Source organism: Neophocaena asiaeorientalis, unplaced genomic scaffold (assembly GCF_003031525.2).
Source record: "Neophocaena asiaeorientalis asiaeorientalis breed wild unplaced genomic scaffold, Neophocaena_asiaeorientalis_V1.1 scaffold629, whole genome shotgun sequence".
NCBI lineage: Eukaryota > Metazoa > Chordata > Mammalia > Artiodactyla > Phocoenidae > Neophocaena > Neophocaena asiaeorientalis.
The window spans coordinates 5,547,006-5,573,103 of NW_020175468.1; the positions used below are offsets into that span (position 1 = coordinate 5,547,006).

Below are 26,098 nucleotides of genomic sequence, written 5' to 3' on the forward strand. Positions count from 1 at the left end.
ACACTGCTCTCCATTTGTGGGGTCATAAAAAAAAAAAAGGAGGAGGCTCTGGGAGCTGCAGGCTCCTCAATCATGTCTTCATCTAAAGAGAGTGAAGTCCCATCTGGCTTCTCCCCTGAAGGCTCCCCCAGCCCTGACTCACCAAACTACATGCTACTCTCTTACCATCCCCAGATTTCTGCAGGAGTCAGCCCATCGCCCACAGGAAACACCTACTAACTCACAGAACTCACCAACTTCCTCCCCCATGTCCCTTATCTTTTCACCCACAGCCCTCAGAGAATCCCGTGTCCCCCAGCTACTGTCACACACTTTGCCCGCAGAAGGGACACTTCTAATGGCCGACTTTACCACATTGGCCACAGGCACCCCTTGGCTTGGCAGTGTGACCCTCCTGCCTTAGAGGATCCCTTAATCCAGAGAGCAGGTGGGAATGACAGGGGTAGGAGCACCTGATAACAAGTACCACCTCATCCTTCTCCCCGATACCATGGCCTTGAAGCCTAGAACCAACCACAGTGATTGTTTGGGCCAAATAGTAGAGATACATAGTACATACAACTCCAAATGTCATTTGTTGGAGGATGCAGTTTACCATGTTAGGCTGACCAATGAAAAGTAAGGAGCAGAAGAAGTGGAGAATGAGAAATGAGCCGAAGGTAGCTGAGTACCCAGTTTTTGACCTTGACAGTGGAGGTTTCTTGATCTTTCACAAAGATCCCGAGAATCACTGCTGTGAGTACAGACAAGGAAAGAGCAGTGCAGGCCAGCACCATCCCTACAGTGTCTTCAAATGCCAGGAAGGTCACGATTTTGGGGAGACAGCAGTCTCTCAGCGTTTGTGTACTAATGACTTGAGCACGCCACACTGTTTCATATCTGAAAAAAGCAAAGAGGATTTCACATTGAACAATTCATGCTTATTCCCATGACATAATCATTATCACATTTTTTATCACTGAAAATACTGTCCACCTCTGACATGATTTTTGGATACAAAAATCATGTGTCACGCTGGAGAACCCCTGAGCATAATAAAGTAGTTGTTACAGAGACTATATCAAGGTTAATACTGTCCACTTCTCTATCGGAGGTAATGCTTTCACCCACAATCACCAGAAAGTTTTATTCCACATTTGGGGTGGCTTTTGCTGTTGTTCCGTTGGTGTGTTGGTTTAACAATATCATCAAGGTTCACTTTGATTTCGTCTCTCTGCTGTCCACAAGAAATGCTTCAATGTATGGTTTCTTCTCAGAGTTATGTGATGTGGTCCACAGCTTTATCATTACCATTTGAACTGAGAGAGAAAGGCATCCTGTAACTTTTCCAGAGGAGCAAGGAAGAAATTTTCTAAGAATCCTCTACCACCCACATCCTTCAATGTGAGGGGTGGATGTAGATATCATTCAGTCAACGAATCAACCTTCAACCTCAGATTTTCCTGCACTCCGATGTTTCTGCGATGGGGCAGCGGGATTTAGGGAAGAGAACACAAGCTTTGAAGCCAAGAATTGCTGATTACAAATTCGTTTCAACATTTCATGGGCATCTTACTGGCTGTGTTACTTGGGTAGGTCATAGCAGATGGAATTAAGGTTACGAATCTGATGCTCTTAATGTAAGGAGATTACCCTGAGTACTGGTGGCCCAACATAATCACAAGTATCCGTAAATAGGGAAGAGGTAGGCAGAAGTGTCAGGGCAGAGTGATCCATTGTTGGTTTTAAAGATGGAGGGAGAGGACCACGCCCCCTAGGCATCAAAGTGAGGTTTCTGAGAATAAGGAGTTAGTATAGCTGATTGATACGGTTGCCATGTGGACAGATCCTCATTTGTATTCCAAGTGGGCTAAATGGGAAAAGAAAGGGAAGAAAATATAACTTCGGGGGAAGCACCATATGGCAGATTATATTTTCCAACAAATCCTCTAAAATCCATACTTTTCTTACACTGTGACTTTAACATTCCTCCCACTGAGAGGTTGGGGGAGGGGCGTTGATCTTCTTTGCCCTTGAATCTGAACTGGCTTTTGATGATGATGACAGCAACACTATATGTGACTTTCGATGCCAAATCATAAAAAGTGATGCAGCTTTCCCCTTGTTCTCTTGGAGCACTCGCACTTGGAAGACAGCCGCCGTGCTGTGAAGCAGGCTTGGAAACCACGTGGAGAGGCCACGTGTAGGTATTGTAGTTGACAGCCCCAGCTGAGGTCCCAGCTGACCATCTCCACCAACTACCAGTCATGTAATTCCATTCCCCAGCTGTCAAGTTACCACCCAGCCTGTGGGTCTTCCCAGCTGAGGCTCCAGACATCATGGAACAGAGGAAAGCCATCCTTGCTGTCCCCTTTCCAATTCATGACCCAGAGAACCCATGAGCGTAATAAAGTAGTTGTTTTAAGGCACGAAGTCTGTGGTCATTTGTTCGACTATAGTAGTAAAGGGGACCTGCCACATAATCACTATGATCTATCAGGTTCTTTTTCTAGGTACTCAAGTATATACAAGAAGGCAAGCACATGATCCAGCAGTCCCACTCCTGGGCATATATCCAGATAGAACTCTAGTTTGAAAAGATACATACATCCCTATATTCATAGTAGTGCTATTTACAATAGCCAAGACATGGAAACAACCTAAATGTCCATCGACAGATGAATGGATAAAGAAGAACACAACTTTGTAAATACTTAAAAAAAAAAAAAGAAGGCGCGAGAAGTCCTCTGTAAGGGATCTCAGCAAGGAGTTCGGATATTTGTTTTTAGCCACTCAGGACTTTTAAAAGGTGACCTTTTTTACTTAGGGCAAATGCAAAGACAGAGAACAAATACTGTATGATCTCACTTACACGTGGAGTCTAAAAAGGCTGAACTCATAGAAACAAAGAGTAGATTGGTGGTTGTCAGGGGCTGGGAGGTGGGGGAAATGGGAAGATATTGGCCAAAGAGCACAAACATTCAGTTATAAGATGAATAAGTTCAGGGGATCTAATGGTCAGCATGGTGACTAAAGTTAACAATACTTTACTGTATACTTGAAATAAGCTAAGAGAGCAAATCTTAATGTTCTCACCACAAAAAAGCAAGGTAACTATATGAGGTGATGGATGTGTTCACTAACCTTATATATCACAATGTAGACATATACCAAATCATGACATTGTACACCTTAACTTTACACGATGTTATTTGTCATTTATATCTCAGTAAAGCTGGTTAAATAAATAAACAAAAGGCAGCCCCAACCAAAAAAAAAAAAAAAAAAAAAAAATCAAGTCAAGAGCACTAAATAGGAAAAGATCAATGTTTACTGGAAAAAAGTACCAACCATAATGCTTATATAAATATAATAATCATGAATGGTTAGTGATAGAGAAGAATTGGGGGGTAACCACACCTCTTGCATTCAGTAGAAAAAGTAAAATACACATAGGAACTGACCCACATATTCAGTCATCTTCATACAATAACATAACGGATAAAATGGTAGAGCTTCAGGAGATGATACCTTATATTGAAATACATATGGCTTGTTTACAGTTTGTAGACCAGAGCTTCCTAAAACAGCCAATTTCAAATTTTCCCTGGCTAAAATTATGCTATTTCCTGTGCCCTATCCTAGATTTGTGATTAAGTGAGTTAAAAGTAGGATGTTGGGCTGGGAATATATATTTATTATAATTTCTCTGGAAATTCAGCTAAGCAGATTGGATTGTGATCTACTGTCTATGACCAAAAAGCAATGAGGAAACAAAATATTAAATTGTAAAATACACATATACATGTATATATATATAGAATAACACAGAAATCATTCAGTTAAAATTTTTATATGTCAAGACACTAAAACAAAAACTAATTAAAACCATCACTAGCAAGATTAAAATCTCTTACTATTTAATCTTGGTGTATAAGGGAACTTAAACTCACAATTAAAGGATGTTCATGTAAGGTAGAGGAAAGCAGTGATCTAAACAGGGAATATTAAATTTTATAGTTTGCCAAAATCTTTAGCAGTTTCCATAACCTTAAATGCTTGTTATCACAACAGCAAAATATAACCAATACATGAATCATAGAACTCAAATTGGGAAGTGGAATGAAAAACAATTGAGGATTAAGAAATCAGTAGGAATGGAGATAAGATGAAAACAGGATAAACCTACAGAGGAAACAAAACAGAAAAAAAGAAAGAGCTTAAAACCCAAACAGCTGGAATAATCCCTAGAAGAAAACAGAGCATTCAGAACGTACATTTGAGTATGAACCATAATTAGTATTTGACATGGTAACATTTCAAATCAGTTATGAAAACTGGGCAAAGGCTATATAAATAGGCAATTCACCCACCACTGATATATTAACATCTGTTCAACATCTCCATAATGAGACACTGTGTTTGGTTTATCAAATTGGGAAAATTTCAAGAAAATTATCCCTAGTTTTGATACACTAAGACTGGAAGCATAACTTCATTGGAGGACAAGGCTGTAACATCTAAAACTAAACAATCCTAGGCAACCACTTTAAATGATTCCATTATTTAGTAACGTGGAAAGCTACTCATGATATATAAAGTGAAAGAAAAAAGTTCCAAAATATGCCAATTTTGTGGGGAGAAAAATATTTTTAATACATATTTACTCTCATAGAGGATCGAGAAGTAAATGGGCCAAGATATTAATGATGATTGTTTCTGGGTGCTAGGATTACAGATGACTTTAATTTCGTCCTTTTTTCTTACATTTTTCCTTTTTTTTCCCTTACTTTTCTCCTGTGTTTTCTTAACATTGACCATGCACTATTTTGGAATTATATATATATATGTAAATATGTAATATAATACAATATGTATACATATATAATACATATGATTTTTATATGTAAGTTATATACTTAATATATATAAATATATAATAATTATATATAGTTTACACCAAAGCATCAGTAATGCTTTGTATCCCCTGTAAGGGATTGTGGATTTGTTTGAGAATATTGTCAGATTTCCTACAATGTGAACACGTTAGTAGTGAGTGGTAACTTTTTAAAAGTAAGTTTATTTACTTATGACTGCATTGGGTCTTCGTTGCTGCGTGCGAGCTTTCATCTAGTTGTGGTGAGCGGGGGCTACTCTTCCTTGTGGTGCATGGGCTTCTCATTGGTGTGGCTTCTCTTCTTGCAGGGGACGGGCTGTAGGTGTGTGGGCTTCAGTAGTTGTGGTACGCGGGCTCAGTAGTTGCGGCTCGCTGGCTCTAGAGCGCAGGCGCAGTAGTTGTGGCGGGCTCAGTAGTTGCGGCGCACGCACTTAGTTGTTCCGCAGCATGTAGCCTCTTTCGGGAGCAGGGCTTGAACCTATGTCCCCTTCATTGGCAGGCGTATTCTTAACCACTGCGCCACCAGGAAAGTCCCAACTCTTATTGTTTTAAGGAAAGAAAAGTGTAGCGGTGCAAAGCTGAGCGCTGCAACCTTGAGCGCCCCCTGCCCTCCGCCATGCGTCTGGCAAAGCTCCAGGCGGACGCTTATTTCCATCACCATCTGGCCTCAAAGACAGCGCGCCGCAGAGGGTTCTGGTAAGTGTAGTCCGGTCCCTCCCTAGTCGCCCACTTCCGCTTCCGGTCGGCGCACCACTGCCTTGGTTTCTTATGCGACGGTGAGTAGGGAAAGGGACGTGAGTGTTCTTGGAGGTCTTTGTCCCGGCCGCAGGCACAGGGGCCAGATCTCAAGGATCTGAGGGGGAAAGGGCGGCGAATGGCGGAGGGTCGGAACCAGGGAATTTCAACGAGCTCGGCTTGGCGAAGGAAGGGTTTGAGGAAGCGGGTCGCCGAGCGTCCCGACCGGCAGCCCTTGGTACTCCTCAGGCTTAGAAGGAGCAGTTTGAGGCCGGCAGCTCTGACTCTGAGACGGGCATCTCCCGTTTGGGAGACTCCAATCCAGGCAGTCGCGAATGGATGGTATCTTGAATTCTTTCACGGTAGCCACCCACCCACTTATGTACTAATTTCAGAGATTTCTGTCTGTGAAGGCATTTCTGTAAAGAGCTGCTGAAGTTGAATCTTCATGTTCTGTATGTGTTCCTTGGAGAATTTTAAAGCACCGTGCAAGTTGTGAAAGATTCTTTTGCTGATGTATTGCTGCTGGGTCTGGTTTTTGTCGCGTCTGAGGTACACACAGGTTGAATTCCGCTCTAAATGTCACAAACTGATACAGAGACCAAACTAGTGGTTACCAGTGGGGAGAGGGGCAAGATTGGGGTAGGGGATTAAGAGGTACAAACTGTTGTGTATAAAATAAGCTACAAGGATTTATTACACAACAAAGGGAATATAGCCAACATTTTATAATAACTATAAATGGAGTATAACCTTCAAAACTTGTGAATCACTAAATTGTACACCTGTAACATATAATATTGTACATCAACTATACTTCAATAAAAAAATCCTTCCCCCGCCCCCCAAAATTTAAATGTCACATAGCATGTGGGAGTCACAGCTCTGAATTCAATTCGAGACTGTGTCCTGATTCTTTTTGTCTCCTGGGAGCTACAGTGAGTGCAGGCTTGCAGACAAGGCACAAAGCAGGACTGGCATGGGCCCTTCTCTCTGAGTCCTGTAGGGAGGGTGGTCCCTTTCCAGGACACCTGAAGGAAGTAATAGGAGTAGATTACAGGAAGGGTAGGTTAAAGGGAGGAGTAGATTACATCCAGCTGGTGCTCAGAGATGTTTCCCTGTGATGTGTTGGGAATTATGATAACATCATGTTATCTCATGGCTCATTTATTTTCTTGCTCTCTTCCAACTGTTCCTTTGCCAGAGAGAACTGCATCAAAGAGGAAGGAACAATCCCAGGGCTCTTGCCATTGGAGCTCCAGGTGAGTAGGACTTTGGTCTCTTGTTGTTGTTGTTTTATGTCAATGCTTGCTGTCTTCCCAGATGGAGACCTGTTTTTCCGACCTCATTATTTATCCCATGGTTTTGACACATGTCCCGTTCAGGCCCCTCAGGCTTACCCCCTTCCTTCAGAAATGGGTTTCTTCTAAGGTTGGGGAATTTCCTGGTGTCTTATTCGTATGTTCTCTCCTTGGCCTCTAGTAGTGGTTCATTTGATCAGTAGATCGCTCAGGCTTACACTGTTTCAAGGATGTGCTACGTGTAGGAAAGGGGTAATAGCAGTAACTAATGATATGCATTAATTAAGTGCTTATTATATAACAGTTATTATGTTGAGGGCTTTCACTGCTGTATCCCTGGTCCCTGGAACAGTGTGTGGCATATAGTAGCCTGTCAATAAATATTTGAATGAGTAAATTAATTTTTCTATTTATTTATCTATTTGGCTGCACCGTGGTCTTAGTTGTGGCATGTGGGATCTAGTTCCCTGACCAGGGATCGAACCCAGGCCCCCCCTGCATTGGGAGTGCGGAGTCTTAGCCACTGGATCACCAGGGAAGTCCCTGAGTAAATTAATATATATTTAATTTGCTCAGCAACTGCAGAAGTTAGATAATATTAGTCCCATGTTACAGATAAGAATACTGAGGCTTAGATACTGAGGAAGATAAGAATACTGAGGCTTAGAAAGGTTAAGAAACCTAACAAGTGTCACTTGGCCAGGAGATGTTATCACCAGAAGTCAGGGCCTTTGTCCTTGCACTTCCCCCTGTACTCTTCTCATGCCGGATCTTTACACAACTGACTTATTTTCATGCGGGTCTTAGAGACCTTCCATGACCACCTGATTTAATGTTGCCCCTCCCAAACCTGCCTCCAATGTTTTTGTCTGAGAGAACTTACATTCTGGGGGTTAAACAAGAATCTGTCACATGTGTTTCCTTTTCTTCATTGCCCTTTTTGTAATCGCTGATCACCTTTGTAGATTTGTTTACCCACCAGAAGGCATAAGAACAAGTACCTTGCCCGTCTTATTTACTGCTGCATCCCCAGTGTTTGTGGTAGCATCCAAGATGTAGTTAGGCACTGAACGTATATTTGTTAAATGAAGGGATGCTTGTATTCCGAGGTTAGTGCCTGGGGATGAATGAATAACAGCAATGATAATAGTTTATAGAGGATTTTCTATGTGCCAAGAACTGGGCTATGAGCTTCATTCAAATAGGTAGGCATGTATACGTGTATGAGAAAGAATTAATTCTTTCCACTCTGCAAGTAAGGACTGTTATCTTCATTTAACAGAAGAAAGAACGACTCAGAGGTTTGTCACTCTTCTAGTGTTAGTGCAGCTACCAAGTGGCTGAGCCAGAATTTGAAGCCAAGCCATTGCACAGCTCCCAATATGGAGAGACAAGAGCTGTAACTTCCAAAACCTGGCTCCTCCTTTTGCTATCTAGGTTAAAACAACATAATTTCCCCATTTTCCTCAAGCTTCAACCCAGACTCACATTTGAGTTCTCCTCCTTTTCATCCCCGTACATAATCTTATTCACCATAATTTTATTCATCTGTTATTTCTACCTTTGCAGTATCTATTATTCCCGTTATCTCTTCATCCCACCGCCTTTGTCACCAATTATTTCTGTCGTCCTCTTTCTCCCTGCAGTGTGAGCACCACATGGTCAGGGACGGTATCTTTCTTTATATCCCACGAGCTGTCATATGGTAGAATTTCAGTCAATGTGTGCTGTCGTCCCAGCTGGAATGTCAGCTTGAGTGCAGAATCCTTTCCTGCCCTGATCACCATTGTGTCCCGACACACCCCACATGGTCCTTAGCATGTAATTTACTAAGTGAACGAGCTGGGGAACAAAAGCCATTCTGCTCTATAACTGGTATCAGCAGACCCAGGATCCAGGTAGCAGCAGGCTGACTTCAGGCAAGTCCCAGTCTCCATTTAAATATTTATTGAGGGGTGGGGGAGGGATGGATTGGGAGTTTGGGGTTAGTAGATGCAAACTATTATCTATAGAATGGATGGACAACAAGGTCCTACTGTATAGCACAGGGAACTATATTCAATGTCCTGGGATAAACCATAATAGAAAAGAGTATAAAAAAGAATGTATATATGTGTATAACTGAGTCACTTTGCTATACAGCAGAAATTAACACAACATTGTAAATCAACTATACTTCAATAATAAAAAAAACTTTTTTTAATAAATATTTATTGAGCACCTACATTGTGCCAGGAGCAGACTGAAATCCCAGCCCTCAGAGAGCTCACGTTCTAGTGGGCGCAGAAAGACAGTAAACAAGAAAAACAGGTGGAAGTTTAGATGATAAGTTTCATGGAGAAAAACGAAGCAGGAAAAGGGCTTTGGGAGTGCTGGCGGAGGGACTGGCAGCTCTAAGTGGGATAACCAGGGGTGCTGTCACCGAGAAGGTGGTGCCTGAGTAGGGACCCAAAGGAGGTAGGGGGCCTGTGGACATCTGGGGAAAGGGAATGGCAGTGAAGGCCCTGAGGTGGGCGTATGACTGGTCTATTTGAAAACCAGTACGAAGGCCAGAGAGGCTGATGAGAGTGAGAAAGAGGAAGGATAAGTAGGAAATGGGGTCTTGGGAGGCCTCATAGTGTAAGGTCGTTTGGCCATTGAAAGGACGAAGGTTTTGAGTCAAGTGAAGGTTTTGGCCACAGAAGTGACGTGACTTTATATTTTTAAAACTTCATTGTTTTATTTTAAGAAATTACCACCTCCACCCCAACCTTCAGCAACCACCATCCTGATCTGTCAGCAGCGTCAGCATGAAGGCAGGACCCTCCACCAGACAAAATATTATTACTCTCTGAAAGCTCAAACCATGGTTAGCATTTTTTAAAATTTATTTATTTTATTTTTGGCTGCGTTGGGTCTTTGTTGCTGTACGTGGGCTTTTCTCTAGTTGCGGCGAGCGGGGGCTACTCTTCGTTGCAGTGCGTGGGTTTCTCATTGCGGTGGCTTCTCTTGCTGCAGAGCACGGGCTCTAAGCACGTGGGCTTCAGTAGTTGTGGCTCGCGGACTCTAGAGCGCAGGCTCAGTAGTTGTGGCGCATGGGCTTAGTTGCTCTGCGGCATGTGGGATCTTCCCGGACCAGGGCTCGAACCCGTGTTCACTGCATTGGCAGGCGGATTCTTAACCACTGCGCCACCATGGAAGCCCTGGTTGCATTTTTTAACAATCAAGTATTTTTTAATTAAAAAAAAAAGAGAGACCACTGTGGCTGCTTTGTAGGAAATAGACTTGCAGACAGGACTGGAATAGAATCAGACCAGTTAGGAGGCTACTGGAGTATTTCAGGCAGAGAAGATGGTGGTTTGGATGGTGACAGCAAGAAGAATTGGTCTGAGTCTGGCTATAATTTGAAGGTTCTTGCTGCTGATTGTATGTGGAGTATGAAAAAGAGAGAAATCAAGGATTGCTCCAGAATATATCGCCTGCTTATTTGAAAGGGATTTGAAAGGGGAGGGGGACCTCTAGAGGCAAATCTGGAATTTGGTTTGGGGGCATGTTTGAGACACCTTTTAGACACCCGAGTGGAGCCGTCAAGTTGGCATTGAGTCATCAGCATATGGATGCACTTTGAAGTCATGAAGTCGAATGTGTTCACCAAGTGTGTGATGAGTTGAGATAGAGAAGAACTTCCTGGACTGAATCTTGAGGCAGCCCTAACTCTTGGAGGTCAGGGACATGAGGAGGAACCAGAAGGAAATTCTGTACAAACTAGAAGCCCCTGGAAACCTTGGAAATCAGCAAAGAGTATCTTAGCACGTGCTGCTTAAAGGGTGGTCCCTGGAGCAGCTGTATCAGCATCACCTGGAAACTTGTTAGAACTACAGATTCCTGGGCTCCACTGCAGAGCTCTTGCATCAGAATCTTTGGAGGTGGCATCCAGCAGTCTGTTTTTGCAATCTCTTGTGGTGATTTTTAAAAACTCTAAAGTTTGCAAAGCACAGTCCTGGAGGATCAAGAGTTGAGTTTGAAAGGCATTGTTGCGGAGGACTTGTTACAGACCTGACCTCTGCTTTCCTTTGCCCTTTATCCTCCATACAGGAGGTCAGCAGGTGAACCAGTCTTCCACATTTGCTTCGGAGAGAGCGATCCTAGTGCAGGGCAGGGCACACGTGGTGTGAGACAGGCTGTGTGAAGGTCCAGGACAGGTGGTTAGAGGAAAGGTGGACACCTGAGCTCCTGAAGCGCCACAATCCAGGGAGCATCTTAGAGTGGACATCCCAAGCAGGTGTATCTGTCTGAATTTGCCCTGTGGCTTGGATCTAAGGGAAAAACAGGTAAGGGAAGGCGGAAGCTCCCGGTCAGTGTCTTTGCATTACTACTCACTAGCTCCAGGCTGATTTCAAGAGTTCTGTTCTTCTGGGTGCATCACAGCCTGTTGATGGGATCTGCTAAGTGCATCCGAGGGGCCACACCTGTCCAAGATAGTGAAGATAAATAAAGGAAGAAGACTGGAGTCCATCAGTGATTTAGAGATGTTAACAAGGCAGGCTGTGTGAAAGGTGCTAAAACAGCATTTTTTTTTTTTTTTCGGTGCGGGCCTCTCACTGTTGTGGCCTCTCCCATTGCGGAGCACAGGCTCCGGACGCGCAGGCTCAGTGGCCACGGCCCACGGGCCCAGCTGCTCCGCGGCACGTGGGATCCTCCCGGACCGGGGCACGAACTCACGTCCCCTGCATCTGCAGGCGGACTCTCAACCATTGTGCCACCAGGGAAGCCCTAAGCCAGCATTGTAAACATCGTGTGGCTGGGTCCCAGAGTGGTTCATCCTATCTGGTGCTGGCAGGAGAAGGCTTCATTAGAAAAGGAGTTCTTGAACTCGAGTCCATGGTGTAATGCAGTAGGTCCATGAACTTGAGTGGGAAAAAAATGTATACTGGTCAAACTGAAAATCAGCATTTCCTTCCATTATGAATGTAGGCAGCAAACCGCAATAGTATTAGCAGAACCTGTGACTCTGTTATCCATGTAAATCATAGATATTCTTTTTCTAATTATTAATTTATTTGTTTTTGGCTGCGTTGGGTCTTTGTGGCTACACATGGGCTTTCTCTTTCTCTAGTCGCGGCAAGTGTGGGCTGCTCTTCGTTGCGGTGCATGGGCTTCTTATTGCGGTGGCTTCTCTTGTTGTGGAGCACAGGCTCTGGGCACGCAGCTTCAGTAGTTGTGGCACGTGGGCTCAGTAGTTGTGGCTCGCGGACTTTAGAGCGCAGGCTTAGTTGTGGTGCATGGGCTTAGTTGCTCCGCAGCATGTGGGATCTTCCTGGACCAGGGATCAAACCCATGTCCCCTGCATTGACAGGAAGATTCTTAACCACTGCGCCACCAGGGAAGTCCCATAAATCATAGATATTCTTATAATACAGTTGGTGTAGATGTATCAAAATATTGCTTCTGCTCATTACTATTTTGAAATTACAGTAGTTGATTCATTCTTGATAATTAATAATGAAGCACACACTTGATGTTTTAATATTTTTGAAGGTTGTCTTTAAGTGTAATTAGCTTTTAAAATCATCCTGTGTTTTATTTTATGCATTTAAAACATTATTCTGAACAGAAGTCCATAAATATCAACCAACTGTCAAAGGAGGTCATGGAACAGGAGAGGTTACAAACTCTGATTTAGAAGACATTTGCTCATCCATATCCTGATTTTTATTTTTATTTTTAAAAATTTATTTTATTGAAGAATAGTTGATTTACAGTGTTGTGTTAATTCCTGCTATACAGCAAAGCAATTCAGTTACACATTCATATACACTCTTTTTCATATTCTTTTTTTTTTAATATTTATTTATTTATTTATTTGGTTGTGCCGGGTCTTAGTTGCGGCAGGCGGGCTCCTTAGTTGCGGCATGTGGGCTCCTTAGTTGCGACACTCAGGCTCCTTAATTGTGGCATGTGAACTCTTAGTTGCAACATGCATGTGGGATCTAGTTCCCTGGCCAGGGATCAAACCCAGGCCCCCTACATTGGGATCACAGAGTCTTAACCACTGTGCCACTAGGGAAGTCCCTCACATTCTTTTTCATTATGGTTTATCACAGGATATAGGTCCTGTGATATACAGTATGACCTTGTTGTTTATCCATCCTATATGTAACAGTTTGCATCTGCTAATCCCAAACTCCCACTCCATCCCTCCCCGCCCCCTCCACCAGCAACCACAAATCTGTTCTCTATGTTTGTGAGTCTGTTTCTGTTTCGTAGATAAGTTCATTTGTGTTGTATTTTAGATTCCACATGTAAGTGATATTATATGGTATTTGTCTTTCTCTGTCTGACTTATTTCACTTAGTATGGTAATCTGTAGGTCCGTCGATGTTGCTGCAACTGGCATTATTTCATTCTTTTTTTATGGCTGAGTAGCATTCCATTGGCATATCCTGATTTTTAGAATCCTTGAGGACAGGGATGTGGATTTTTTATTTTTGCAATCCCCAGACTGTTGCGTTAGTGAAGCTTTTACATTCCAGGTTTTATTTCACAGGGCACAGATCCTGTATGTTTGTGGGATCTGTACCCTTCTGTAAGGCCCTGTGTCTCGCTGCAAGATTCCTGCTGCTGGGCCCTCCCTGCAGACACTCCTCTGACTGTACAGCCATCTGCGACATTCGTGGCTCTCTGGACTGTGAGTTCCCCCAGAGCAGGGACTGTGCATATAGCCGTTCAGTACATATCCTCTGAATGAATGGCATCCAGAGGGTGTGAACTTTGGGGCCAGAAGAAAGAACTCAGATAAAGTCAAGTTCCTTCTTGAGCCCACAGGTCTCTGGAACATGGAAACCAAGAAGCAGGCTCTGGAGAGTGGAGGTGGAGGTAGGTACTTGGGAGCCAAGGTATCCATCTGAAGCTCCTCATCAGAGCTTGGACAGTCTCAAGAATGAAGAACCACTGGATCTTCTGCTTCTCCAGTTTAGGAAGATCAGAGAATAAATAAAACTGCTGGGCTTCGCTGGTGGCGCAGTGGTTGAGAGTCTGCCTGCTAGTGCAGGGGACACAGGTTTGAGCCCTGGTCTGGGAGGATCCCCCACGCCGCAGAGCAGCTGGGCCCATGAGCCACAACCACTGAGCCTGCGCATCTGGAACCTAATAAAAATAAATAAAACTGCTGATGCTCCAGAAACCGAGGAGGGGTGACCATGGAGACTTTTTCCTCCTCAAGGCGGGAGGAAAGAGTTGAGAGCTTATGAAGGGTGGGGAAGAATCTAAGTCGGGTGTGGAGAGAGGAAATGTGAGGTGGATGAAGAGCTGCGTCCAGTGAAAAGAAACCAGTCTGTAAGGGGTCAGACATTCCTGAGGTCCAGGTGGGTAGTCAGAGCGCCCAGGCAGGCCCCACCTTTCTTAATGCTTCTCTCTTCTCCTGCAGCTCTGCGTTCTCAAGCCTCAGCCCTTTCCCAAGACGGGCAAGACAAAACCAAGTTTCAGGTGGGTCGAGTTCTCTTTTCTCTCCAGAAATAACAACGTAAGGCATCAGAGAGTAAACATACGTCCCTCCCTTGGTAAAAGGAAAAAGAGGGGGAAAAAACATATTAGGTGAGCACAGTACATTACTCAGTGCATTTATGCCCAAAATACCTGTGTGAGAGAGGTGGTATGATTCTGCTTTAGAGATGAAGAAATGAGTGGTGAATCCTGGATTTGAGCCCAGGTCTGTAGGACTCTGTAATGTGCCTGTTTGCTCTACATACGGCCTGTCAATAATGGTTTCATCTCAGGGCCCTGAGCCCACATTATGTAGAGAAGTGACTCCAAATAATGAATCCTCCTTTTCTGCCCAGGTTTTTCTCCTCAGTGGGACATTTCTTCTTATTCATTTCCAGATGTTGTATTCTCCACGTAATACACGCTACCAAAACTTATACTATGAACAAAGTTAAAAGACAGCATATTGGGTGAAAAAAGCTTCATGCACAACAAAATTTTAATATCCTTATTTTAAAAACAGGAGCTGGGAATAAAGACCTGAGCCTTCATGTTCAGGAAGGGAGAAAAGAGGAAAAACAAATGACCAATAATCATATGAAAAGATGATCAGCCTCTAGTAATCAAAGTGATGCAGATTGAAACAAGATGTGATTCTTTTCCTAGCAGATGACCAAAGATTTGAAAGATCGGTGTTCACTGTTAGCTAACATATGGAGAAATGGGTACATCCACACAACTGCAGGGGCATTTCAGCCCTTGTAGAAGTTCTGCAAACCTCTGCTCCAGTATTTCCCACTCCAAGAATTCTAAGTCAGAGCAAGTGTTCAAAGAATGATCATCACAGCATTGTTTGTAACAGTGAAAAAGAAAAAGATGGTGGCGTGGACTCCATGTCCATCCATTGGATTGGTGTTGGATCAGTGGATTATCGTGGTTTCATTCGTCCTCTTGTCTCGACCCTGTGCTGCTATCAAGTGAGATAAAGTGGGTGAAAATATTAGGACATGGAAATATGTGTGCACGCTCTCTCTCTCTCATTATATGTACACGTGTATATTGTAACTTATCTTTAAATTGGGGGAAAAGAAGTCAAAGTGAATGCAGAGTTTTAAGTACTTTTTTCCATACATGATATTATTTTATAAAGCTTTCTCTAATGAAAAGAGATTATAGAAAAAAGTTTGCAGGAATGCCCTGGCGGTCCAGTGGTTAGGACTTGGTGCTTTCACTGCCGTGGCCCCGGGTTCAATCCCTGGTCAGGGAACTAAGAGGGTTTGGAGCAAGAAGACCACAACTTAATGACTGGCACAAAAGCTTCCAACGTGGCTCTTCTTCCAGGGGTCGTTTGTGCAGATGATGAATGTGGCATGTGCTTGAAGTTTTAGGAAACTGTGACCTTCAAGGACGTGGCTGTGGTCTTCACCGAGGAAGAGCTGGCGCTGTTGGACTCCACCCAGATAAACCTGTACCAAGACGTGATGCTGGAGAACTTCAGGAACCTGGTCTCTGTGGGTGAGGACAGCGACCTCCCTGTAAGTAAGCATCAAACCACTGGTCCTGTTTTCTCAAGTGGTCAGCTTCAAACCAGATAGAATATTCCAGTTGGAGCACAAAGGGAAACTTTGGCCACCAGAGAGAAATCTCCTAAGAGATGCACGTGCAGGTGGGAACCTGCAGTTCATGAGTTTTAGCAGATAACTGTGAGCCGGTGGTACCCTGTAAGGTGCTGGTGAGGGAGCCCTTGTCAACGCTGCGCCCCCTGCCCTGTGGGTATCTGGTGCAGTTGGCAAGCCTACCCTGACCTCCTCACACGTTTAGGCTCTCATTCTCTCCTCATATTTCTCAGAGTGAGATTGAGAAAATTCACACATTACCAAGGCCTTGGTCCCTTGGTTGCCTCTAGAGCGAAACCAATGTTTTGGACAAACTAGTGTTAAAGGAACCAAATTAGGATCTGGTTGGTGGTCAATGCAATATAAGTGTCTGCTGATTTGCTTCCGTGCTGATCAATATCTAACCTAATTTCAATTTCTCAGAGCCCCATATACAGATATGTATTACCTCAGTTTAGTTTGTGAGATAGTTGCTATCATTGCCCCCCTTTTACAGAGGAAACAACTGAGGCACAGAGTGGGTAAGTAACTTGTCCAGGGCCACCCAGCTTGTCAGAGGAACTAGGATTTGAACCTTCCCAATCTGGCTGTAGACCCTGTGCTTGTAATAACCAGGTGACACTTAAGTACCACTATGTCCATAGATTATAAACAGGGCTCCTTGGGCTAAATCTGCAGGATGCAACCCCATTGGTGAGTCCTGAAATCAAGTGACCATGTCATAACTAGCAGTTTTTGAAAAGCAAAATAGATTAACGGACTAGAACACAAAAGGATTTATCAGAGTAGATTGCACCTGGTAAGGCAAATCTCAGCTGATAAAACGATTTTAGTTTATGGTATGTGTCTACGTGTAGGTACTGGGTCACAGTGTAAATGCTTTTCTTACTATGGGTACAGTCAAAACTGGTGGAAAACTGCTGCTTTAAACCTGTTTCCCTTTTCTCTGACACCACCTTATGAACCAGAGTCACTGTCAGTAAAATGACTCAGAAAATTACCTTGAACCAGAAGCAGTGTCCAGACGGTTTTAACCATGGTTTTTGTGACATTTTGAAGCCTATTTTTGGGTGCCAAGGGTGTGACCATCCTCTTCTGCCTCAAACCCCTGTTTCTTATGTCCCTTTAGTACAGTCTTGCTTCCCTGGGTGCCAGGCCATTGACAGTTTCATGCTGCCAATTCTCATAGCCATGGCTGTTTGAGATTCTGCAGTAACCTCAAAGGGGGGAAGTTAAGGAATTGGATGGCAGGATCTTGGTGGACTTTGTCTCTTCATGAAGCAGCCAGGGAACCTCAGGAAAGATAAAAAGGATGTCTCATATTTCACAATGTTATCCCCGTTTCAATCCCCACTGCAGCTGTAGGCCCACCCTGTACAGTTGTGAAGGTTGTACACAAACATACATGATAGTTCTATCCCATATAACAGTGATGTAAGGGAAGGGACATCGTTAGGGAATAGGACTTGTTACTTGTTTTTGCAACCTTTTACAGGATCCTGGAAGGTCCCTGTGATCGTTTGTGCCTCTCACCATGTCCAGAACTCCATTATTATGCATATTACATGAATCATATGGGAGCATTCCCCATGCCTTCTGTAGTAAAATGATTAAAGGCTTTTTATCAACTACTCTTATAACCGAGAGGTGAATTTCTTCCTTTGTAAACTATTTCCAAGATTTCTTTTGATTTCCCTGCAATACCTGGTTTTTAATTAGCAGCTCACCGATTAGAATTACTGGGTTTCTAATTGTTTCCTATATGACTAGGAGCCAGTGGCAACTTCTCATCCCATCCTACTTCATTTTCTCAAAGCCTTTGGATAGATGATCTACTTGTTCACTTAGCCAAATTCTCTTTCTCCTCATAGGAGACAGGATTATAAACAACATTTCGAACCTTCAGGAAAAAGGGTTGAGTTACCTGTCACCAGAAGTGCTCTACTTTTGGCAGATTTGGAAACGAAGGATCAGTGAATTGAGTGTGAGTCAGGATTATGTCATGCATCTTCAAGGAGACTGTCCCCAGTATTTAGAAGGAGATGTTTCCCTCTGTGAAGAGTGGGCAGAAGTGTCTGAAAATGAAAGGTATGTAATAAATGCCATTAATTTAGAAAACCAAGACATCACAGCTCGGAAAGGCCTGGCACAGGTCCTTACCCCAGGATCTTGGAAGAAAGCCAACGTAATGATTGAGCCTGAGAATTCTCAGGGAAGGTATACAAGAGAATTCATATGGAAGAGAAATCGGATGGATGTGCTCAGTGTGATGGCAGCTTCTTTCAGACCTCACGTGATTGTAATGATTTCCAAGAATGTAAAGGAGAGGAACCTTACAGATACACCAGCTGTGGGAAACATTTGGTTATGAAGTCAGCAGTCAAACACAGTCACGTGGTCTATGCAGTGCGGCAACCTTTCAGGTGTAATAACTATAGAATGGGTTTCATAGATGATGCAAATGCTCATGGTCATCCCAGCGCTCACACAGGAGAAAAATCTTGGAAATATGACCAGTGTGGAAAGGACTTTAGTCAGAGCTCAGGACTTACTGTTCACTATAACACCCACTCAGGGGAGAAAACTTGTGAGGGTCAGGAGTGGGCTAAGGGCTGCAAACAGAGCTCAGGCCTTCCCAGGAATCAGAAAGGCCCCTTGGGAGACAAACCCTATAAAGGCATTGAATGTGGCAAAGCGCAGTTCTTCTCTTCACAGCCATCACCGAGTCCACACGGGGGAGATGCCCTACACGTGTGACGTGTGTGGGAAGGGGTTCGGATTCAGGTCGCTTCTGTGTATCCACCAGGGAGTCCACACAGGGGAAAGGCCCAATATATGCACAGAGTGTGGGAAGGGCTTCGGTCAGAGCTCCAGACTTCTTGTCCGTCAGAGGGTCCACGCTGGAGAGGAAGTACAAATGCAGCAAGTGCAGCAGATCCTTCGGCTCCAGCTCCGTCCTCCAAGTCCACTGGAGGCTGCACGTGGGGGAGAAGCCTTATAGGTGTGGCAAGTGTGGAAAGGGCTTCAGCCAAGTCACACACCTGCACATTCACTAGAGGTCCACACGGGGGAGAAACCCTACAAATCCGACGTGTGCAGGAAGGCTTTCTCCTACAGCTCGTCTCTGCACCCTCACCGGAGGGTTCACACGGGAGAAAAGCCTTACATGTGCCAAGTGTGCGGTAAGGACTTCAGTTACAGCTCCTATTTTCACTTACATCAGAGAGATCACACCCGAGAGAAACCGCATAAATGTGATGAGTGTGGGAGTGGCTTCATTCGGAACTCCGATCTTCACGTTCATCTCAGAGTCCGCACAGGAGAGAGGCCCTGTAAGTGTAAAGGATGCGGGAAGGGCTTCGGTCGTAACTCTTAATCCTCTTGCCCGTCAGACAGCACGTAGGGATGAGATGGACTATGCATGTCATGAGCCTGGCAAGGCTCAGGAAATACGTAGCTCAGACCTTCGTACTCAGCCAAGACTGCACAAGAGAACAGAAACATTATAAATGTAGTCAGTCTGTGTTCAATCAGGAAAACAGAAGCCACTTATGTGTTCCAGATGACAGAGGCTTACTCAGCCATTGGGAGGGCGGAGGGGAGCAAAGGACAGGGACACGACCACCCGTGATGTCAGCTGGCCGCACTGAAGCACGTGGTTCTTAAGGGCACTCCAGGAAACCACTGTGGATCTCAACACCTTCCTTGAAGCTCTCATCAGCTGCCATCTGCTGTCGTGGCAAAGAAAGTAATTTTTTTTTTTAGGTTTTGAAGCTTTGTTTGTTTGTTTATTTATTTATTTATTTATTGAATTTAGAAAGTGATTCTTGACAAATGGGTTGTTTGTGGCAATAGTTACAGGTCAAATTTCCATTAATGGGTATGCCCAGGAAGGACATTCTAATTGGGATGAGGAGAGTAAGAACTTCAGTCCAGCCATAATCTTTAGGTGATTCTGTTTTTTGTTTTTGGAGTCTCCTCTAGAAAGACAGTCTCCGTTAAGAACATTCAAAATAGTGCTCAGACAGGAGAGCTATGTTATTAGTATGGTAAGAATTAGGCCATACTCAGGTTTTCAAATCCATTAGAATTTCCACACAGGAGAAGCTCTGTAGAAGTGATATTTTTAGGGTGTGGTAGAGTTAGTGATACGTATTCATATTCGTACTGGTTCTATTTCCTGGGCACATAGGAAGATTCCATTTCCCAGCAGGCCTTGCAGTTAAGGGTGGGCCCATGTGATTGAGTTTCAACCAATGGAGTGTGTGCAAAAGTGATATGTGCTACTTCCAGGACTGGCCCTTACAAGCATCTGTCCATGTCCTCCAGGCTTCTCTTTCCTGTCATGGTGGTTTTGGAGGCTGTTTCTTCCAGATGGGAAGGTGGCTGTCTGTGTTGGACTTTTTGTTTTTGTTTCTTTTGAGTGAGAAATAAACATTTATTGTGTTACACTACTGGGATTTGGGCAGTTTATTTGTTACAACATTGCCTAGGCTGTACTGCCTAGTACAGAGGGATTTAATAGCAACATATTTCACAGTCACTGGCGTCCACATAGGGAAGCAACAGTAGAATTCGAGTTCAAAACTTTTAAAATACATTTATTTATTTATTTAGGCTGTGCCGGCTCTTAGTTGCGGCACGCAGGATCTTCATTGTGGCATGAGGGATCTTTAGTTCCGGCCTGCGGACTTCTTAGTTGCGGCATGTGAACTCTTAGTTGCTACATGCATGCGGGATCTAGTTCCCTGACCAGGGCTCGAACCCGCGCTCCTGCATTGGAAGCGTGGAGTCTTACCCACTGGACCAACAGGGAGGTCCCTAAAACTTAAATCTTTGAGGCACTCTGTGGCAGTGCAGGCATTTAAATGGTGTAGGTAGGACTTCTTTTCTTGCGGTACGCGGGCCTCTCACTGTTGTGGCCTCTCCCATTGCGGAGCAACAGGCTCCGGACGCGCAGGCTCAGCGGCCATGGTTCACGGGCCCAGCCGCTCCGCGGCATGTGGGATCCTCCTGGGCCGGGGCACGAACCCGCATCCCCTGCATCGGCAGGCGGACTCTCAACCACTGCGCCACCAGGGAAGCCCGGTAGGGCTTCTTTAGTGAGAATCTTCATTCATTGGTCTGTACATAAAAGAGACCTTTTCCAGGTGCTGTGCATGTGATAAAACTTTACCGAAAGTGCTATCTATGGACATAAGAAATCCCATGCAGCAGAGAACTTCCGTAATGTGTAGTGAAAAAGTATGTCAGCTCACATCTTAAACGCAATTTTAAAAAATGGTGCCCTGCAAATAGTCTTAATAAAATTAAGTAAAACGAACATTTTTCTCAAGTGGGTAACAACTATAGAAGGCCAAGCCAAAGTGTTCATTGTCAGAAGCAGACACCACTGTTTCTGAGCAGTCTTGTTTAATGATGGGTTTTTAGAAGGTGCTCATTTTGTCAAGTTCCTACCAAAATAGTGATTTAGTTTCGGATTATAGTTGGATTTGGGAGGAGGAGATACTTTACAATATCTTTATTCATCTTCAATAACAATGTATTTTTTTGTATCTTAGTTTATTTATAGGTTTCTTCATTTGGATCATATTTTATTCCTAGTTTTTCTTACATTACATTTTCATACTAGTTATTGTCTGTATCTGAAACAGCCATTCAAATGCAAATAAAACCATCCCTGAAGTATTACTTTCTTAACGATTCAGGTGGGCAGTAGTGAAAGATTAACAAAGCTCATTGTCAGTAAGGGAGTAGAAAAAAGTTAGCATCCTCACATAAGTTAGTGGGGAAAAAAAAACAGGTGTAACATTTCTGGAGAGGATTTTGTATATATGTATCAAAGTGTATAAGGAGCATTGTCTTTGATCCACTAATCCTACTGCTCAGAATTTATCTTTCAGACATAATTGCACAAGTTGGAAAAGATGGTTTCAGAAGGGAACATCTTCTAAGAATTTTGCAATAATAAAAATTGCAAAGAACCTAAAGATCCATGAATAAGAGATTGAGGAAGGATTTCCCTGGCAGTCCAGTGGTTAAGACTCTGCGCTTCCACTGCAGGGGGTGCTGGTTCGATCCCTAGTCAGGAAACTAAGATTCCCACATGCTGCTCAGTGTGGCCAAAAAAGAAAAAGAAAAAAAAAGAGTCATGTTTAAAAAAAAAAAAGAAAGATTGAGCAAATTATGGTATCCCCATGTAATGGAATAATATACACCATTAAAAATGATCTAGACCTACAAATTTTTCACATATTGTTTGGAGGGAAAAAAATGAAGTTATAAAAGATCAAGTACAATCTGTGACTAATAGAAAAGATTTTTAGAATGCAGAGAAGCACCAGGAACCATCCCCCTCCACCACTCTACACTTCACTTTTCAGTGTTGTAAGGCTTTCCCCAAATTATTTTCCTCATCTGAAAAATCTTTGCTTTTATCTTACCCTGTTTAATATATGTGAAAATTCAAAACAGATTACCAAATATTCTTTTTCCTCTCACAAAGATAGAATCTGTTATATAGAAGATCATGTGATGTGATTTGTGATAGTGGTTTCCTTCTTTTAGGCCATGTGTGTTGTTTTACATATTTGCTGTTATTTCTTTTTGTTTTTCTCTGTTGGAGAGAAACTGGCCCAGGATTTGCATTGGCTTTGGTTGAACAGAATGTTTCTGTTCAAATACTTTCAGTCCCTTCTATGAAGTATTCTTGCCAAAACAAAAACAAAAAAACCTGTATCTAATCTAGTCTTTAAATCAAAATTCTACTTTACAGGAAATCTAGAAGATTAGAGGAGAAAGTATGAGAAGCCGTTAGACAAATCCAGAATTCAGACACCTAATTTGACATCTTGATTTCTCCAACAGTTCAAGGACATTAAAAAATGGCAGTGCTTGTGTATGTATGTAGGATATAGTTCTAGAATAAATGAGCCTCAGCTGAGATAACAATCAAATGCAATGAATTGATCTACTTGGATAGTAACTAGAATAAACCAGCTGTAAAATATTATTATTTTTAAGCAATACGGTATTTGGAAGGAAATGATAATGTCAAAGACTGTTTTAAAATCCTTTAGTAACAAAATTTTAAAATGATAAGTGAAGCCAGTGTGGCATGTTGATAAGTGTTAAATTTAAGGTATATGTATTTAGTATTGATATTTCATATTACTATTCTCCATACTTTCATATTATTTTTAGAAGTTTCGTTTTAAAAAATTATTTCCTGTCCAGAAGGAAAGCGGTAAGTACATACTTCCTGTAGTTTCACTTGTTATAGTTATATGACTTCATCTCCTACATCAACCTACCTACCCCACAGCCTCAAATAATCATGACCTCACTTTGTTTAAACAGATCTATAGAAAAGAAATATTCTTAGCAAATATATGATGTCAAAGAGAACAACACAGGAGTAGTCAAAGGGAAGCCTGAGTTTGAACTCAAAAAATTTCGAGGAAAGAGACCTTTTCCCTAAAACAATATTTTCTCCAGTTCCTTGCCAGTGCAGCTCCTCTCATTTGTCAGAAACAGCACTGCAGTTTCTGTTTTACGGCCTGAACAGTGCGTGAAACTCCTTGTGGATTCTTGGCATCTTGCAGTAAATAGTTTATACCGGACAGCAAACTCAGAAGTAGATGAAGACAGGCACAAATAAAGAGACAATGGAGTCAGACCAAGTCTGAAATTCCATGTTCCTTAAGGTCGATATCCAGTGCAGCCCAGACCAAGTCCCTTGTCTTTTGTCATAGGCATAGCTTTCCTGCTAAAATGTGTTTTCTTTTAATGTGAAATGCATCTCTTTTTTACCCCTAAATATCCAAATTTCCTTTAAATTCCCACGTTTTAGTTTTTTCTTGGAAAAAAAAATACAAGGTTGAATTTTACCAAAAGAAATAGTGGAGGGAAGGCGGAAGCACTACCACGCAGACCATTCTGGGAGTTGTAGTCTGAAGCAGTTCCACCCCAGACAGGCAGGGCTGTAGACCCATTGGGAATTCTGGGAAGTGTAGTCCAGAAGCTGCGTGCAATCGACAACACTTCCTCTTCTCTTCAGGAGTGAGGGGTGCGGCCTCTCTCGGGTGGTCTCCGGATCCAGGGAAGTGAGTTGCAGGAACTTCCGCTCCAGGGGAGGTTGCGGCCGTCATATACCATGTGGAGTGGAGACTTGAGTCCCAGCAGCTACTCCGCACCTACTCAGCCTAGACGAGGGAACAGCAGTGGCTCGGCCCTCTGCCTTGAGGAAGAGAAGCGATGGTCGGCAGAGGACAAGGGGTAGAGGCATTTGCGCCTCCCTCCCGGCAGAACCTCCTAGCGTTTGCAGTGGTTAGCGCGTCCCAGGTTGGGGTAATGCATCGCTGGTTTGATGGTCTGTTGGGTTCTGTGCTTCCCCAGCCTCTCCTTGACTCGCAATCAGCACAGCCACTTCCTAGTGTTATAACTTTGGGCGAGTTAATCTCTGTGAGTCAGTTGCCAGGGTATAATTATATAGTACTTAGTGGGATTGTGAGAGTTAAATGAAATTAATACTTTTAAAACGTGTGGAATAGTAATGGAGCACAGAAAAGGTTGCTTGTTATGGATGCACAGAGTTCTAAGCAAAGCAAATATAACAATGATTAAGTCTGTATGGAAAAAAGTTAATTTCCCCGTGTTAAAAAAGCAACATACATAAAGGTAGAAGACATAGTAAACTGGGCCGAAAATATTGACCTATTTGACATATATTGACATATATGCTAGAAAATGGCTTAAAATCCTTAACAGGAATCTTAAGATAATGAAACCTCAATAGGAATAGGGATATGAATACAGCAAAGGATATGAATAGTCAAGTTTTTAAAAGAAGCAATCGCTATAGCAAGTAAATACATGGGGAAAATGTGATTAATTATCAAATAAGTGAACATGTTTAAACAAGTAGTTCTCCACTGATTCCTCTGGAATCGCATGAAATATAATCTAGGCTCTAAGGGTAGTAGCCAACCTTCCGCCTTAGGAGGGCAATGACGTGAGGGTTCTGGGAAGTGTATGTAGTCTAACAGCTCTGTAGGCGGCTAACTTCCGCTACAGGGGGGCGTGGCTGTGACTAGTATCTTGTCGGGAGTTCTGGGAGCGTAACCAAGAATTGTGGGTAGAGTCACTTCCTCCAGGGAAGTGAGGTCTTGGCAGTCCTTCTTCTGGAGAAACTCAGGCACGGGACGGCAATGCTTCTTTGCTTGGCTGGGGTCAACTGTGACATGTCCTTGGCCTTATGAGAGGGAATGTGCAGCCAGAGGCAGAGGGTGGGGTTGGGCCCTACTGGATTGAGCCTTCTTGAGTGCCACGACTGGTGGTCGAGGGTTGAGTCTCCTGTGTTCTGTGCTGTCTGTTCCTAATCGCCAACTGACCCTGCAGCTCTGCCACCTCCTAGGGGTGTGAGATTAAGCAGCTAACTTAATCTGTTTGTGCCTTGCATTCCTTTCCTGTAAGAAGAGGGAAATAATAGTACTTACCTAGTAGAGTTGTTTGGAGAGTTAAGTGGGATAGTCACAAATAAAAGGTTTAAAGCCAAAGGTAATTGTATCTTTTGCTTAATGTATTTAATTTCCTGAGAAATGTTCAGTTACCTGACAACTTACATGAGCCCAGGAAGAGATGAGTCCCACTTGGCAGTGCTACCAGACCTTTTCTCTGATCCCTGCAGGAATCCAGGTTATTCCTGAATTTCTTCTGGGTTCATTTTCTCTCTTTCAGAAGAGAGAAAGAGAGTGTGTGTGTGTGTGTGTGTGTGTGTGTGTCTCTCCAGGATAGTGTGTGAGTTTGTGTTCTGTGATTCGTGCAGAAGGGAGACACAGTTCTGATTCCCCCCGCCTCCTTTCCTTTCCCAACCTTAACTTCTTTTTTGAAAAGTAATTAATTAACTGAATTTCTTCTGGGTTCATTTTCTCTCTTTCAGAAGAGAGAGAAAGAGAGAGAGAGAGAGTGTGTGTGTGTGTGTGTGTGTGTCTCCAGGATAGTGTGTGAGTTTGTGTTCTGTGATTCGTGCAGAAGGGAGACACAGTTCTGATTCCCCCCGCCTCCTTTCCTTTCCCAACCTTAACTTCTTTTTTGAAAAGTAATTAATT

General features: G+C 43.2%; 2 protein-coding genes across 2 annotated transcripts in view; both read left to right on the top strand.

The window, feature by feature from the left end:
* The window catches only part of ZNF180 (zinc finger protein 180), a 59,311-nt gene extending 38,871 nt beyond the window's left edge, over positions 1 to 20,440 (top strand). Inside the window, 3 exon segments of the mRNA XM_024768169.1 lie at positions 18,705 to 18,893; positions 18,895 to 19,040; positions 19,043 to 20,440. Of these exon segments, the coding sequence (XP_024623937.1) occupies positions 18,705 to 18,893; positions 18,895 to 19,040; positions 19,043 to 19,365 (658 nt within the window). The 3' untranslated portion in view covers positions 19,366 to 20,440.
* On the top strand, positions 5,892 to 17,703 carry LOC112415271 (zinc finger protein 285-like). The gene is given in 7 exon segments (XM_024768168.1): positions 5,892 to 6,127; positions 6,816 to 6,873; positions 13,425 to 13,579; positions 13,717 to 13,767; positions 14,318 to 14,376; positions 15,043 to 15,908; positions 17,485 to 17,703. Coding segments are annotated over 2 exon segments (255 nt in total). The 5' UTR covers positions 5,892 to 6,127; positions 6,816 to 6,873; positions 13,425 to 13,579; positions 13,717 to 13,767; positions 14,318 to 14,376; positions 15,043 to 15,674; the 3' UTR covers positions 17,506 to 17,703.
* Positions 20,441 to 26,098: the final 5,658 nt, after the last annotated feature.